The following is a 14,766-nucleotide window of genomic DNA, read 5'->3' on the forward strand; positions in this document are numbered from 1 at the left end:
GCTCCGGAACCAGTCCACACCATGACAAAGAAGGGGAGCAACTGCTATCGACAGTCGTGAAATTCTACGGCTTCGACTCGCCCTCTATGACGTGGCCAACTGGTTGAAGCGAGTCTTGGGATAGTAGGCGGGGTTTACGCTTTGTAAGTCACGCCTCATAAATAATGGACGCAAGTGGTATTTAAGAGGGATTTATTAATACAACTAATCTGTATTGATTGCTACTGTTTGTAACCATTTTCTACTCGTTTAAGTTTTCAGATAAGTTGCCATTTCAACTTTCTAGAAGTTTAATATGTCTTCAAAAAAAGATATACTAGGTTTGAAGATAAATAAAAAAACATGAAGTAACAAACCTTTGAAGGGAAGACTGTTAAACACACGGGCAAATTTAATGATAAATGGATAGTACTAATAGTAATAATTGTAGAAATCGCTCCTATAAATCAATGACTTGAGTAAAAAATAAAGGCAACATTTATGAATATTATCTTGTTTTTACATAAAATACAACCAATCAAAATATGACCCGTTCTTTACATTTGTTTAAAAACAAAATACTGTGACTTATAGTAAACATTTGACAACAATAATTGATGTCAAAGGTTGTATTTTGTTAAGCATAAGCCTATATTTGATCCCAATATATAAATGTATACGTTTTTAAATACATAAAACAAATTCTGAATTATTATTCAGATCCGGATCCATTTCAAAATCCTGGATCTTTTCATGGGTTCGTCTAATAATCCGTAATCTTCATCTAGATCCAGATCCATCTTAAAACCTTGGCTCTTCCTCTAGATCCAGATCCATCTTAAAACCTTGGCTCTTCCTCTAGATCCAGATCCATCTTAAAACTTTGGCTCTTCCTCTAGATCCAGATCCATTTCAAAATCCTGGATCTTTTCATGGGTTCGTCTAATAATCCGTAATCTTCATCTAGATCCAGATCCATCTTAAAACCTTGGCTCTTCCTCTAGATCCAGATCCATCTTAAAACCTTGGCTCTTCCTCTAGATCCAGATCCATCTTAAAACCTTGGCTCTTCCTCTAGATCCAGATCCATCTTAAAACCTTGGCTCTTCCTCTAGATCCGGATCCATTTCAAAATCCTGGATCTTTTCATGGGTTCGTCTAATAATCCGTAATCTTCATCTAGATCCAGATCGATCTTAAAACCTTGGCTCTTCCTCTAGATCCAGATCCATCTTAAAACCTTGGCTCTTCCTCTAGATCCAGATCCATTTCAAAATCCTGGATCTTTTCATGGGTTCGTCTAATAATCCGTAATCTTCATCTAGATCCAGATCCATCTTAAAACTTTGGCTCTTCCTCTAGATCCAGATCCATCTTAAAACCTTGGCTCTTCCTCTAGATCCAGATCCATCTTAAAACCTTGGCTCTTCCTCTAGATCCAGATCCACTTCAAAATCCTGGATCTTTTCATGGGTTCGTCTAATAATCCGTAATCTTCATCTAGATCCAGATCCATCTTAAAACCTTGGCTCTTCCTCTAGATCCAGATCCATCTTAAAACCTTGGCTCTTCCTCTAGATCCAGATCCATCTCAAAATCCTGGATTTCTTTTGGGGTTTGTCCAATAATCCCGAATCTTCATCTAGATCCGAATTCATCTTAAGATCCTGTAACTCTCTTGCAGTCCATATCAAAATCCTGGATTTTCATCTAAATCCAATTTTATCTCAAAATCTGGACTCTTCATCTAGTCCCCGCTCCTTCTCAAAATCTTGGAATTTTTCTTGCAGTCCATCTCAAAATCTTGGATCTTTCTTGCAGTCCATCTCAAAATCTTGGATCTTTCTTGCAGTCCATCTTAAAATCTTGGATCTTTCTTGCAGTCCATCTTAAAATCTTGGATCTTTCTTGCAGTCCATCTTAAAATCTTGGATCTTTCTTGCAGTCCATCTCAAAATCTTGGATCTTTCTTGCAGTCCATCTTAAAATCTTGGATTTTTCTTGCAGTCCATCTCAAAATCTTGGATCTTTTTTGCAGTCCATCTCAAAATCTTGGATTTTTCTTGCAATCCATCTCAAAATCTTGGATCTTTCTTGCAGTCCATCTCAAAATCTTGGATCTTTTTTGCAGTCCATCTTAAAATCTTTGATCATTCTTGCAGCCCATCTCAAGATTTTGGATCTTTCCAGCAGTTCATCTCAAAATCTTGGATTTCTCTTTCAGTTCATCTCAAAATCTTAGATTTTCTTGCAGTCTACCTCAAGATCTTGAATCTTTCTTGCAGTCCATCTCAAAACCTTGGATCTTACCTGAAGTTCACCTCAAAACGTGTAATCTTCGTCTAAATTCGAACTCTTCTAAATATTCTATATATTCCTGTAGGACCATCTCAAAGTCTAGGATTTTCATCTAGACTCTGATCCTTCTCAAAATCTTGGATCATCCCCAACATCCAAATTAATCTCACTACAATGACTTGTCATAAGACCCCCATCACATGATTTCATTCAAATTCACCAGTAACATTTTTTTAAATCTAATTAAGAAGCAAAATCATTGTAACAAACTCGTGCAAATATATAGCTCCCCTTCAGAGTCACAAGAGTTGAAAACCCCTTTAGAAATCGTCAATGATATCCACAATAATATATACACTTTACATTAGACACTACAACCAGATTAACACCTGTAACTGTGCCCCCTGTTCACATAAGAATGAGGACTCCTAAATCAATCCTTCTTTTGCTTGAATCTCGAGGTTAAGCATCGAAGACACACCAGAAGAAGCTTAAGGATAAGGAGAAGGATGAGTAGAAGGACTCCTGTTACGGTAAGCCAAACATCCACGTTGTAGAGTTTGTACCTGAAGAAGAAGATACATAATCACTTTTCAACTGATCAATCCGCAGGAGGGAAGACTTTTTCATGAAGTCTTCATCAAAGCTCTCTATGCTTTTGCTTCCATCCTTTCCTAATTACATGTTTACCTTTACATGTTTACCTCCTTTGGTAACTTTGTCTTGTTCAAATATTTCTTAACCTCTTGTTTAAGACTGTATCTGAAACACGGACTCAAGAACGTCTAGAAATTTAATCCAGAGGGGTGGTCTGATTATCATAGTATCGTAGAATTTTCTTTAGCTGAAACACTCAGCCCTACTATCATATCCGATCGCGTGACTAGTAAGAAGAGTCACCCTTCTGGTCCATAAACAGATACTCAAAATTACAAAAAGTGCAGTTCATTTCCTTGCTCTTTGGGCATCAACAAAATTAATCAACCAGACACAAGATTATAACTTGAGGAATGAACATGAAAAATATCCTGTATTTCTTATGATTACTTTTCTTTCATAAATCATACGTAAGAAAAACTGATGTAACTATAGTCCATTTTTCTAGTGAGGCAGATTTGCACCGGCTCGCAGGGGTGCCCTTTTAGCTCTGAGATTTTCCTTATAGCTGATTGGTCGGAAGTATTTTCGTCTGAATACTTCCGACCAATCAGCTATCAGGAAACTTTTCCGAAATAAAAGGACACCCCTGCGAGTCAGTGCAAATCTGCCTCACTCAAAAATATGGACTATAGGTAGTTTTGTAAAATGTGACTCCTAATTTCAAACCAAGAGTCCGTGCTTGGCCACATGGGTCATGTAATCTTCAGTATCAATAACATACCACCTACCATGGCATACTGAGAAGAGGTGATTTCAGATGGTGAGCCCCATTATGTCTGATGACGTAATCAACCCAATAGTTGACTAACTGACCTGGGTCTTGCGGTGTGTCACGCATCAACGATGACCTCCTCTTGACCTCGGCTCTCAACCTAGTAAATGTGAACAATCAGCTCAACTAAAATCAGACTATAATATTGGGTCAGCATGTCGCATTATATATTAGTTTATTGTAATTCAACATAATTCAAATTAACCAAAAAATACATAATATAAGTTAATTATAGAGATGGAAAAACAAAAAGGCTATTATATAATGAAATTACATAATATTTCGAATGAATGATACACAGTAATATTGAATTTATTGGAATAGATTTATGATTTTGGGCTGTTGAGCCTGGTAGGCCACTCAACATCCAATTGGGGGAAACACCTGCTGTTGCAAAATGAAGGAAAAGTTAATAGGCTGGACAGTATGATGCAAGAAAAGAAACGAGTCCGAAGTTGAATAGAAGGCTAAATGATGAGCGCAGCTAGGGACTGAAAGGCTACTGAAAAAAAAGAAAAAAAAAGAAAAAATAAAAACTTTCAATAAGGCCTACAGTGCACTTTAAGTAACGCCCCCTTTAGGGAGATGCATGTCAACTGAATGTTTAAGATAGAATCTATTTGTTTACATCTTCAGCCAAAAGTGGAAGCAGCGAGAATATTATATTCAACAGCGATTCAAATTTCATTAAAAATGCTAAACCAGAGGGCACTAATCTGATAGAAAATATTCTAATTTCAAATGTCCTTTGTATAGAAATATCCACTCATGGTAGAAGTATATGACTTTCCTCTCCATGAGATGCCAAGCCAATGGTAAAAGGAAACCAAAAATGGCTGTTGTCTTGTTTATGTATAGTCTTCTTGGTAACAGGACATGATTATTTCTCAGACGAAACGTTTCGGAAATAGAAGGCTCAAAGATATACAGATTCCTGTCTTATACATTTGTATCCCGATACTAAAAATATCTTAACCAAAATAAGGAAGGGAAAATCAAGACTGAGGTATACACTGTTGCATCATCTTACTTATCATCTGTGATGACTGTATGAATTGTATCCTTGAGAAGTTCAGAGGTCAATTCCTTCCAGACGAGCACGCGACCCCATCCTTGTTCCTGAACTTCTGCCATATTGGTCATCTGGTCTGCAAATACTGGAAGCCCGATGACGGGAGTGCCGTGGTAGATGGATTCCTGCGTGCTGAGAGCTTCCCCGTGAGTGATGAAGACCTTAAGGCGAGGATCACCTGTATAACGAAGGGAAAATTATCCATAATTGGCATTAAAGGTAGCTAAAAGTTTGCTTAATTCAAGGACGATTCTCAAACTCCAGCTGGCATTTCTATTCTCGTCGTGATTATCACTCACAATTGCCAGCCTCCCAAGCTGTGTTGAAACGTCCAAAGCAAATGGTAGCATTATCATTCTCATCTTACGCTCAAATATCCAAATTTAAAACATGCAACATTATTATCCACTTCTCCAACATTCCAATTCACCTGACCAAACATTCAAATTTCACTGAAACACCAGCTACTCATGTTTTAAAAAGTGTATTCATTCCAATTTCTGGTTTTCCGTACACTTCTTCGGATCTCACAGCCGTTTACAGTAGCTCTTTCCCAAAACATCTGGAGGGTTTCAACGCTAACACCCATTCATCTCAGGCATGTCTCACATAAGAACGTCCAAGACTCTTACCTAGAATGTCCTGTTGGGGCAGCCATTTGCCCAAGCGAACATTGGGAGGCAGATCTTCCATTGTGTCCTCGTCCCATTTCCACAAGACGCGCTGCTTCAGGGATCGAAAGGCTTCCACCAAGATTTTGCGGTAACTAGAATAGAGGTTCAGTAAAGATGGGAGTAAGTTTGGCTTATAGGTTTGCAAAATACCCTACAAGACCCACTTCCTATGTGAAAAGACTGATTAACATTTTGAGTTTTGGGGGCATTATTCTATGGTCAATTAACAAAAAATGCGATATTTCTACATTCATTCTCAGACTCCAGAGATTTCTCACTTCTCAAACTGGTTAGCCAAAAGCTCTTAAGTGCTAAATAACATGTAGTAATATTGCTTATGATCGCCATGAGAGGTGAAAATTAAAACCAACATAAAGATGAACTATAGTTTTCTATTTTTAATTTCTATTAGTCCTCTTAACCAGTTTTGTTCACAGCCTAATTGGGGGAATGGTCTACCAAAATTAAACTTTATAAAACATATCTTTAAACATAACGCACAAGATTTATATGATTATCTAAAATATGCAATATCATTATTCAAAATGAGTGAAAATCCATAAGGAATACGCAAATTTTCAAGGTGAAGCCATAGGGTCAGCAGGGCGTGTTTCAGGATATAGAAGGGTAAGAAAAGACAAAACAGTTACTGTCAGGATAACAGACAAGCCACTTTATTAAGAAAGAAAAATTGAGAGAAGAAAATTAATATTTAATCAAGAGCAAAAATATGAAAAGTCAAACATTATGAAAAAATAATAAAAAATAGAACCGGACTTACTTTTCCGGCATGTTTGAAGGTTTGACAACAGATCCCAGGCTGAAGAAGATGAAGCCATCCTCACCAGCACCTGCTGCCCATTCTTCCAGATCCTAAATGGTAAAGAAAATAAAATCTGCAATGAGCACATGGAAGTATTATGCGCTGGAAACTAATGTAACGCTGCTTAACTTTCATCTTGAAAAAAAAAATATTTCTGAGGGTTAAAATAGCAGCTTAGATCAACATACTTATGGCAGTTTTATTTTTATTTTGGATTTTTGTTTTATGTTACGAGCACATGATTACCTCCACCAACAAAGTTGGAAAGCGTATATGTTTTCACCCCTGTTGTCTGCTTGTTTGTTTGTGAACAACTTCCGGGCAACAATATCACTTACCTCTGGTAAAGGTTTAGCTTCATGGCAATGAATCCCTCCAACATACACAATGGATGCCATGGACGGACGAGGAGGAGATTCCATACTTCTCACACTGGAATAACATGACTTTCTCAGATACCTCACAGGTGTCACTTAAACTTCAACAATTCAATTTTATTGGAATGTTGATCCTATAGAGTTTTCTGGTTACATTCATTAATTCTATGTGAAATAATAGCCAAGAAAACCCATTGGATTCTTTACATCCTAATGTTCTTTCGATTTTTCCCCAAAAAGTTTTGTATTCCAGAGGGAAATAAATTTTGAAAATTCTTTCCTTAAAAGAAATAAAATGTTGAGCTTTTGTCTCAAATTTATATATCGTCACCCTCATAAACTAACTGCCTAAGTCATTTTCTCCACTTGTTGGGAAATCAAAAAAACCTTCTCATTTCCTAATTCTTTATATCATTGTGGTGAGCTTCAATTAACAAATTCTAATTCACAAATTCTTCTGTTAAGAATTTGTGAATTGAAACTCAAGACAATGATATAAAGAATTAGGAAATGAGAAGGTTTTTTTTTGATTTCCCAACAAGTGGAGAAAATTACTTAGGCAGTTAGTTTATGAGGGTGACGATATTTCAATTCACCATATTAGCATGTAAGGGTATCCTGCTCTTCAGTGTAACCCACCTATGATGTGCTAATACTCGATATGATGAAGTTAGAAGTTTATTATAACCACTGAAATTCATAAAATGTTAAATAATTCCAACTAGTACCATAGAATGTTTGTGTTTTAAAAGCGACTCATGAGGCTTATGAACTAAAAGGTCCCCTCTAAGTAAGGATATACCTTTAACAAAAACAATTTATATACAAACCTATTAACAACCATCACAGTGACATTCTTCTTCAGTTCATTCAGGCTGGGCATGTCTGCCGGGCACAAGCCTTGACGACGACATTCAGCGTCTATACTAAGAGAAAAAGATATTTCACACATTAACTGATTCATACTAATGAGATAAATGTACAGAGAGATGCATAAGTTTATAATCATTAAAATTTTAGAGGCTTAAATGTCTCTCATTAGTGGCACAGGTAACGCCAGGATCATTGCATTGTTATTCAGTGCCATAGAGATCAAACATATACAAATATGATCAGCACCAAAACTGCCTTTCCACCCAAGCTAAGACCAGGAGTGAGGAGGCAATGGCTTCTAATGGCTAAGCAAGTAGACCTATGGGGACTTAAAACCCTCCATCCTTAGCTCACATAGACAACAAGTTATGGATATTAATGAAAATTATCAAGCCATGAGAACAATGTGATGTCTGGCAACACTGATTACATTACAGTATGTATATGTATGTATGCATATATATATATATATATATATATATAGAGAGAGAGAGAGAGAGAGAGAGAGAGAGAGAGAGAGAGAGAGAGAGAGTGAGAGAGAGAGAGATTTTGTCTCGACAAAAGTTCAAATTCACTTACTTGGGCAATACAATATTTTCCACGGCAGCTGTGCTGGCTGTATCAGCCAGAGCATTCAGCATTCTCTCCTTGAAGGTGAGAGGATGGAAACTGCGGAGGAAAGGATTCGTGACGAAAGACGGGAAGCTGGGGATTCCTGCCAAAGCACCAATGGGTCCTATAGGTCCAGTGGGGCAAATTTGCATAACTGGGATCTGGAGGAGTAAAAGAATCATTTGGAAAATTTTCGCGGATCCATTTCCGTTCTCTTCCCAGGGCCCCTTCCATGGTAAACCTCCTCTATAATCCATAAATCTACCATGAATATTTTTATACACAAGAGAGACATCTTACTTTCTAACCCTAGACATATATACATTAATAATGGATTCTTTGGACTCTACACTGTTAAAAAAAAAATTAATTTTCATCGGAAATTCTCCGTAAACATATACTGTTCTCAGCCGTATTTCAGTAAAATACGGGCAACCGTAATTTTACCTTACTTTATTATATTTTACTGGTTGGTGACCGTAATATCACTCCTTGACGTCAATGTTGTCCCTTTGAATGAGAATCTAGTCAACATAATTGATAGGCGTATCCCTTCTCGTGTGCTAAGGTACCGAATGAAGGACAAACCGTGGTTCAATGATGATTGTAGACGTGCTTATTTGGAGAAGCAGGAGGCCTATCACCTTTGGAAGGGTAACAGATCAGATTTGACCTGGAACAACTATACTCAGCTTCGAGCTTTTGCTCAGAGAGTTTATGCCTCAACTGAAAAGGAGTACAATTTAATCATAAAAGAAACCCTCTCTGGTACAACTCAGGAACATAAATGGTGGTCTACCCTTAAATCTGCACTCTTTGGTGTAGATGCAACAGTTCCTCCTTTACTTAAACCAGATGGCTCAGTCACTCACTGTCCAAAGGAAAAGGCAACCCTTTTGGCTGATGTTTTTGACAGTAAACAGAGTAATGAAAAACTTGAACTTCCTCATTCCTGTTTTCCTGAGGCTAAACTAACTAGTTTAGCTTTTCGATCTCGTGAGATTAAAGCTCTGTTGATGGACCTTGATGCTTATGGAGGTGTAGACCCTAATGGTATTTTTCCTTTGTTTTTTATAAAGACAGTAGATTTCTTAGCTCCAAAGTTATCTGTTATTTTACGCAAGTTAGCAAGAAGAGGAGCTTTTAGCACCTGTTGGAGAATTGGTAATGTTACTCCTCTATGTAAATGTGTTTGTGGTAGCTCAAGTCCCACTGATTACCGCCCAATTTCCATAACTCCCATATTATCTAAAGTTTTTGAACGTCTTCTGGCAAAACGTCTTAATAGGTTTGCTGAAGGTAATCATCTATTCCCTAGTTTGCAATTTGGTTTTCGTAAAGGCCTTGGAGCATGTGATGCCCTTCTTACAATCTCCAATGCAGTACAGAAATCCCTTGATTGTGGTCGGGAAGTTCGTATGATTGGCCTTGATTTTAGTGCTGCCTTTGACCGTGTTAATCATGAGGCCCTTATTTTCAAACTGAAACAGTTGGGAGTGGGTGGGTCGTTTCTTAGCATTATTATTGATTTTTTAAGTAGTAGATCTCAAAGAGTTGTTGTTGATGGGCACCATAGTGAGTATAGGAATGTGATATCCGGTGTTCCACAGGGTAGTGTTCTTGGCCCATTACTTTTCATACTATATACACATGACATGTGGTTTGGCCTAGAAAATAAGCTTGTTGCATATGCAGATGATGCTACTCTCTTTGCATCAATTCCATCCCCTGAATGTAGATCTGGGGTTGGTGAATCCCTTAATAGAGATTTAGCTAAAATTAGTTCATGGTGCAAATTATGGGGTATGAAGTTGAATCCTAACAAAACTCAAAGTATGATTGTAAGTAGGTCAAGGACGGTGGCTCCTCAACATCCGGATCTCAGTATTGATAATGTTTCTTTAAATTTGTATGACTCTTTCAAAATTTTAGGCGTGATTCTTGACAGCAAATTTACTTTTGAGAAACATATAAGGTCTGTGTCTTCTTCAATTGCACAAAAAATTGGCTTATTGAGAAAGTCTTTTAAGATATTCGGTGATCAATCTATTCTGAAGAAGTGTTTTAATTCTTTTATTCTACCTTGTTTTGAGTATTGTTCTCCTGTCTGGTCTTCAGCTGCTGATTCTCATCTTAATTTGTTGGACAGAAACTTACGGTCTATTAAATTTCTTATTCCTGATCTAGATATTAATCTCTGGCACCGTCGATCAATTAGTTCATTATGCATGTTGCATAAGATTTTTCATAACTCTGACCATCCTTTACATTCAGATCTCCCTGGACAATTCTATCCTGTTCGTAATACTAGGCAGGCAGTTAATTCTAATAGCCAGGCCTTCTCCATCATAAGACTCAATACTACGCAGTACTCTAGAAGTTTTATTCCAGCTGTTACCAAGTTGTGGAATGATCTTCCTAATCGGGTTGTTGAATCAGTAGAACTTCAAAAGTTCAAAGTTGGAGCAAATGCTTTTCTGTTGACCAGACGGACATGAGTCTTTTTATAGTTTATATATGACATTTTTGTTGTTGACATTGTTAATAGTTTATATATGATATATCTCTTTTGACATTACTTTTTTTTTTTTTTAGAATGATTTATTGTTAATTTGTTCTCTTCAGTTATTTTTTTCCTTATTTCCTTTCCTCACTGGGCTATATTTCCCTATTGGAGCCCCTGGGCTTATAGCATCTTGCTTTTCCAATTAGGGTTGTAGCTTGGATAGTAATAATAATAATAATAATATATCCGTTTTAAAAAGGTAAAATTCCTGGAATAAATGTTGCCAGACATTTCCCCGATTTTTTTCTTTAATGCAAATTTTTAACAGTGTACATATGTTGAGTCTTGAAAGATCAAAATGGGTGATATTTTAGCCCTTAAAACTCAAATACTCAAAATATGAATAAGCACTGAACCCTTCAATTGTTTCCTGTTAATATCACTGTGTGCTATTGAACAAAACTGATATCCCAGTTATGGTGTACTATCGACCAAGAGCAACTGGTATTAACCTTTTTTCCCCTCAATACACTGTATCTCCACTTACCTTCATCTGATAGAACAGAGACAGGAAGCAATCAGACAGAAAAATACTGAGGATTCCAACGTCAAACTTCTCCTTGAGAAGCTCCTTCACCTCTTTTCTCCCACCTCAAAGAGGGATTTGAATACCGGAAGCCTATATCTAACTAGAGTGAAAATCTAAATGAACAAAATAATTACTGGAAGAATTAAGTTCTTATATAAGAGAAAAATTAATATCAATTTAGTGTTTATTACATAAATATATGAAGATTTTCTATCACATCGCATACTTACATAATGCTATATATTATATTTCCTAAATAGTAAAATACTGTGCAATGTTTAACAAATCACTCCTTTTGAAAATTTCAAAAGAAATCAGGAAGTATTGAAAAATAAGAAACAGTTCTTGGAGATAGTGCAGGTAAGTTGAAACAATGACTTTCCTTTAATTGATTTGAGTTAGATAATTCTAACATATTCGAATTTAAATTATTTTTTTACTCCGTGAAACTTCAGTTTGGTTTTCGTCTTGTTTGTTTTGTTTTTTCTTTGGCTATGACTCTTGTTATTGAGTATAGCTGGGTAAGGAGGTTGTCCGAGTTATGCTTGGGAGAATGTGACGGGTTTAATAACATCTGCAAAGGGGGCGCAACCTTTGAAAACATCAAGGTTGAAGTTGAGCGGTATTTCATTAACCCTAAAGCCCCTATTACACTTATCCGGTTTCCTACGGCGCCATCAGTCGCGATGCTTGCATATAGTCAAACCGGAGCGTGTGATTGCAAATCGGTTGTATGAAAGCTCACCCATGACCGACATGGGTGAGCTTTCATACAACCGATTTGCAATCACACGCTCCGGTTTGACCATATGCAAGCATCGCGACTAATGGCGCCGTAGGAAACCGGATAAGTGTAATAGGGGCTTTAGAGGTCTAGGCCAAGTCGTATCTTTGTGTTCTTGGTCAGCAATGATTTAGATGCTATCCAAAGTACTGCGGAGGTATGGCAAGTAGAGCACTTGTGAGCCCTTTGCCGAATTACTGAAAAAGTTGTGCCCTGGTGCTAAACTAATTTTTGCCCAAATAGAGGATAGGTTCTTTTTTAACCACTGTGAAAGTTTTGACGCGGTGCGGCAGGATTTTAAGGCAAAATCGAATAAATTCAATAAGTGGTTGAATAAATGGAAAGGGCAAGGATAGTTTGTTTATAATGAAAGGGGTTGATAGATTTTCCGACCCACACCTTTATGCCAGGGATGGAGTACACCTCAATTATGATGGTAATGTGAAGTTGGCTCGGAGAATGGCTGACTTATATTATGAGCAAAGGCCTAAATTCAAGTTAGTTTAGCTGTTCTAGTGTCAAGTATATACTTTTTTTTTTTTTTTTTTTTGTTCTCCCTGGGCTCATCATGTTTTTGTAATGTTAGGATTCTTTGTATACTGTTGTTGTTCCTCATAAGGAAAGGAGCAGTATCGGTCCTATTTTATACTTTTATTAATCTAAGCTTAGGTTAAGTTAGTAACCTTTTCATTTAAATAACCTGTTGATTAGCCTAGTTTTGCTGTTAGCATAATATGCTGTATTTTTTTTATTAGGAAGTAACTGATAATAACTTGCTTTGCACTGACTTAAGTTTAGATTTTTCTTTGGGTAATTTAGTATTGGTTAATAGCATTGTTCAAAACGAATGAGGCTGAAATAAAAAAAGTTAATTAAAAAGAGGGCTTATGTTAAGGGTTTAATAACTCTTTGATGTTAGGAAGATTGACTCTTTAAAGGACGATCAAATTAATGGTCATTTGTTGCAAGAATTCATTCATAAAATTGATGCTAATTTAGTAATAGTTGAGAATTTTGACGCAAGCATTTGTGAAGTTGCTGCTGAAGATGAACTAGATAGTATTATGCAAGCAGCAAGAGATTATTATGATGAAATACAGAAAACTGTCAGAATTTAGAGTAAAATTTGATAATTTGTTTGGAGGTAAGAATACTCCTCAAAAAAGTTCTAGTAAAATTGTAAAGTTACCTCTCCCTCCTATTCAAATTCAGAAGTTTGAAAACAATGCAGCTAATCCATTTGCCTATTTTAACTTTAAGGCGGCTTTTAATAATGCTTTGGCTGGTATGCCTAACTTAACTAATGCTCAAAAGTTTATTTATTCAAATGGTTATTTGTTAGGTGAGGCATTAAGTGTAGTAGAAAACATTACAGTAAATGATGAGGGTTTTGATTTGGCTTTTAAGCAATTAGATCTTAATTTTCTGGATGAAGACAACATAATTGATCAAGTAATAGATGAAGTTTTGAACACTTCTGAGGTAAAATCTCTTTGTGAAGTAGAATCTTTGGTTAGATCTTTGAATAATAAATTCATTGACCTGAAGGGTATAGATCTGATTGAAGTCGATTTGGCTGCTCTATTGCTAATTAGAAAAATTGTAAATAGTTAACTTCCTAGAAATTTTTTGATAGAACTCTCTAGAAACGTAACCATGGATCAGTGAACAGTGTATTTTCTAACAATCATATTTTGGGGTTTTGGAATATCATCGTGTGGAGTATTTTTAAAGGTCTGAAAGCAATGAATTGTGTGTGCCACAGTCAGAAGAGTTCAATTGGAGCAAAGTTGTTTCAGAACAAGAGGAAATTTTTAGTGATTTGGAGACAGATGAAATACCTGACACTGGAACACCTTTGCCCAATGGAACATCTACTAGGCCTACCCATAGTACTGCTCTTGCCTCCAGAAACCTAATAAGAAGCCTAGCTCGGGAAGATAGATTATAAACAATGGTTTGTTTTTGTTTTATAAAAGTTGTCTTTTGTTGTCGAGTTAATCTGTCAAAGTGGTTCTTTGTGTAACCACTTTTCTTTTTGTTGATTGGGAAGACGTAGAAATAGTTTATTGGAGAATGGTAATTGCATTCGTGGGAGAAAAGTCTAATTGACAAGTTCGTTTTTCTTACTTTTTGTCCTCATTTTTTGGTGTTCGTTTAAGAACGGAAAGTAAACTGAATGATTGCCGTTTGTTAATTTTAAATGTAAATTTTTAACTTTTCCCTTTTTGTATTCTAATTGAATTAATTAATTCAATGTTAAATGTATTCCTTATAAGGAAACAGTTTTGTTTTCCCGCTTTTCAACTTTTTCGAGAGTTTCGGACAAAGTAAAAGAAAGAAAATAGAGAAGGCCAATAAGATAGTGGGCCTCATTAGGAGAACATTTGTACACCTAGAACCGGCAACATTTAAGCCTCTCTTCACATCCTTGGTAGGGCCACACCTGGAATATGCCAACCAGGTGTGGTGCCCACATCTTATCAAGGATATCAACGCAATAGAAAATGTGCCAAGAGCATCGAAACTGGTGCCCTGTCTCAAGGAACTGCCATATGAAGAGAGACTTAAAGAGATTAAATCTACCATCATTAGCGTACAGGAGATCGAGAGGAGATCAGATCGAGACATTTAAGATTGTCAACAAGTATGATAAGGAGTGTACTTAGGGTCTTTTCAGGATGAGGGAGGATAGTGTGACAAGGGGCCATGATAAGAAATTATTCAAGACAAGAGTCAGGAGTGAT

General features: G+C 36.5%; 1 protein-coding gene across 1 annotated transcript; it reads right to left on the reverse strand.

Moving 5' to 3' along the window:
* Positions 1-1,456: 1,456 nt before the first annotated feature.
* Positions 1,457-11,290, reverse strand: LOC137630814 (UDP-glycosyltransferase UGT5-like). Its single transcript, XM_068362360.1, has 9 exons — positions 11,194-11,290; positions 8,108-8,301; positions 7,486-7,581; positions 6,617-6,710; positions 6,237-6,328; positions 5,414-5,547; positions 4,740-4,959; positions 3,666-3,809; positions 1,457-2,843 (listed from the first exon to the last, which is right to left on the reverse strand). The coding sequence occupies exons 1-9, from the start codon at positions 11,197-11,199 to the stop codon at positions 2,711-2,713; spliced, it is 1,113 nt and encodes a 370-aa protein (XP_068218461.1). The 5' UTR covers positions 11,200-11,290; the 3' UTR covers positions 1,457-2,710.
* Between the last annotated feature and the right edge of the window lie 3,476 nt (positions 11,291-14,766).

Source organism: Palaemon carinicauda, chromosome 39, assembly GCF_036898095.1.
Source record: "Palaemon carinicauda isolate YSFRI2023 chromosome 39, ASM3689809v2, whole genome shotgun sequence".
Lineage (NCBI taxonomy): Eukaryota > Metazoa > Arthropoda > Malacostraca > Decapoda > Palaemonidae > Palaemon > Palaemon carinicauda.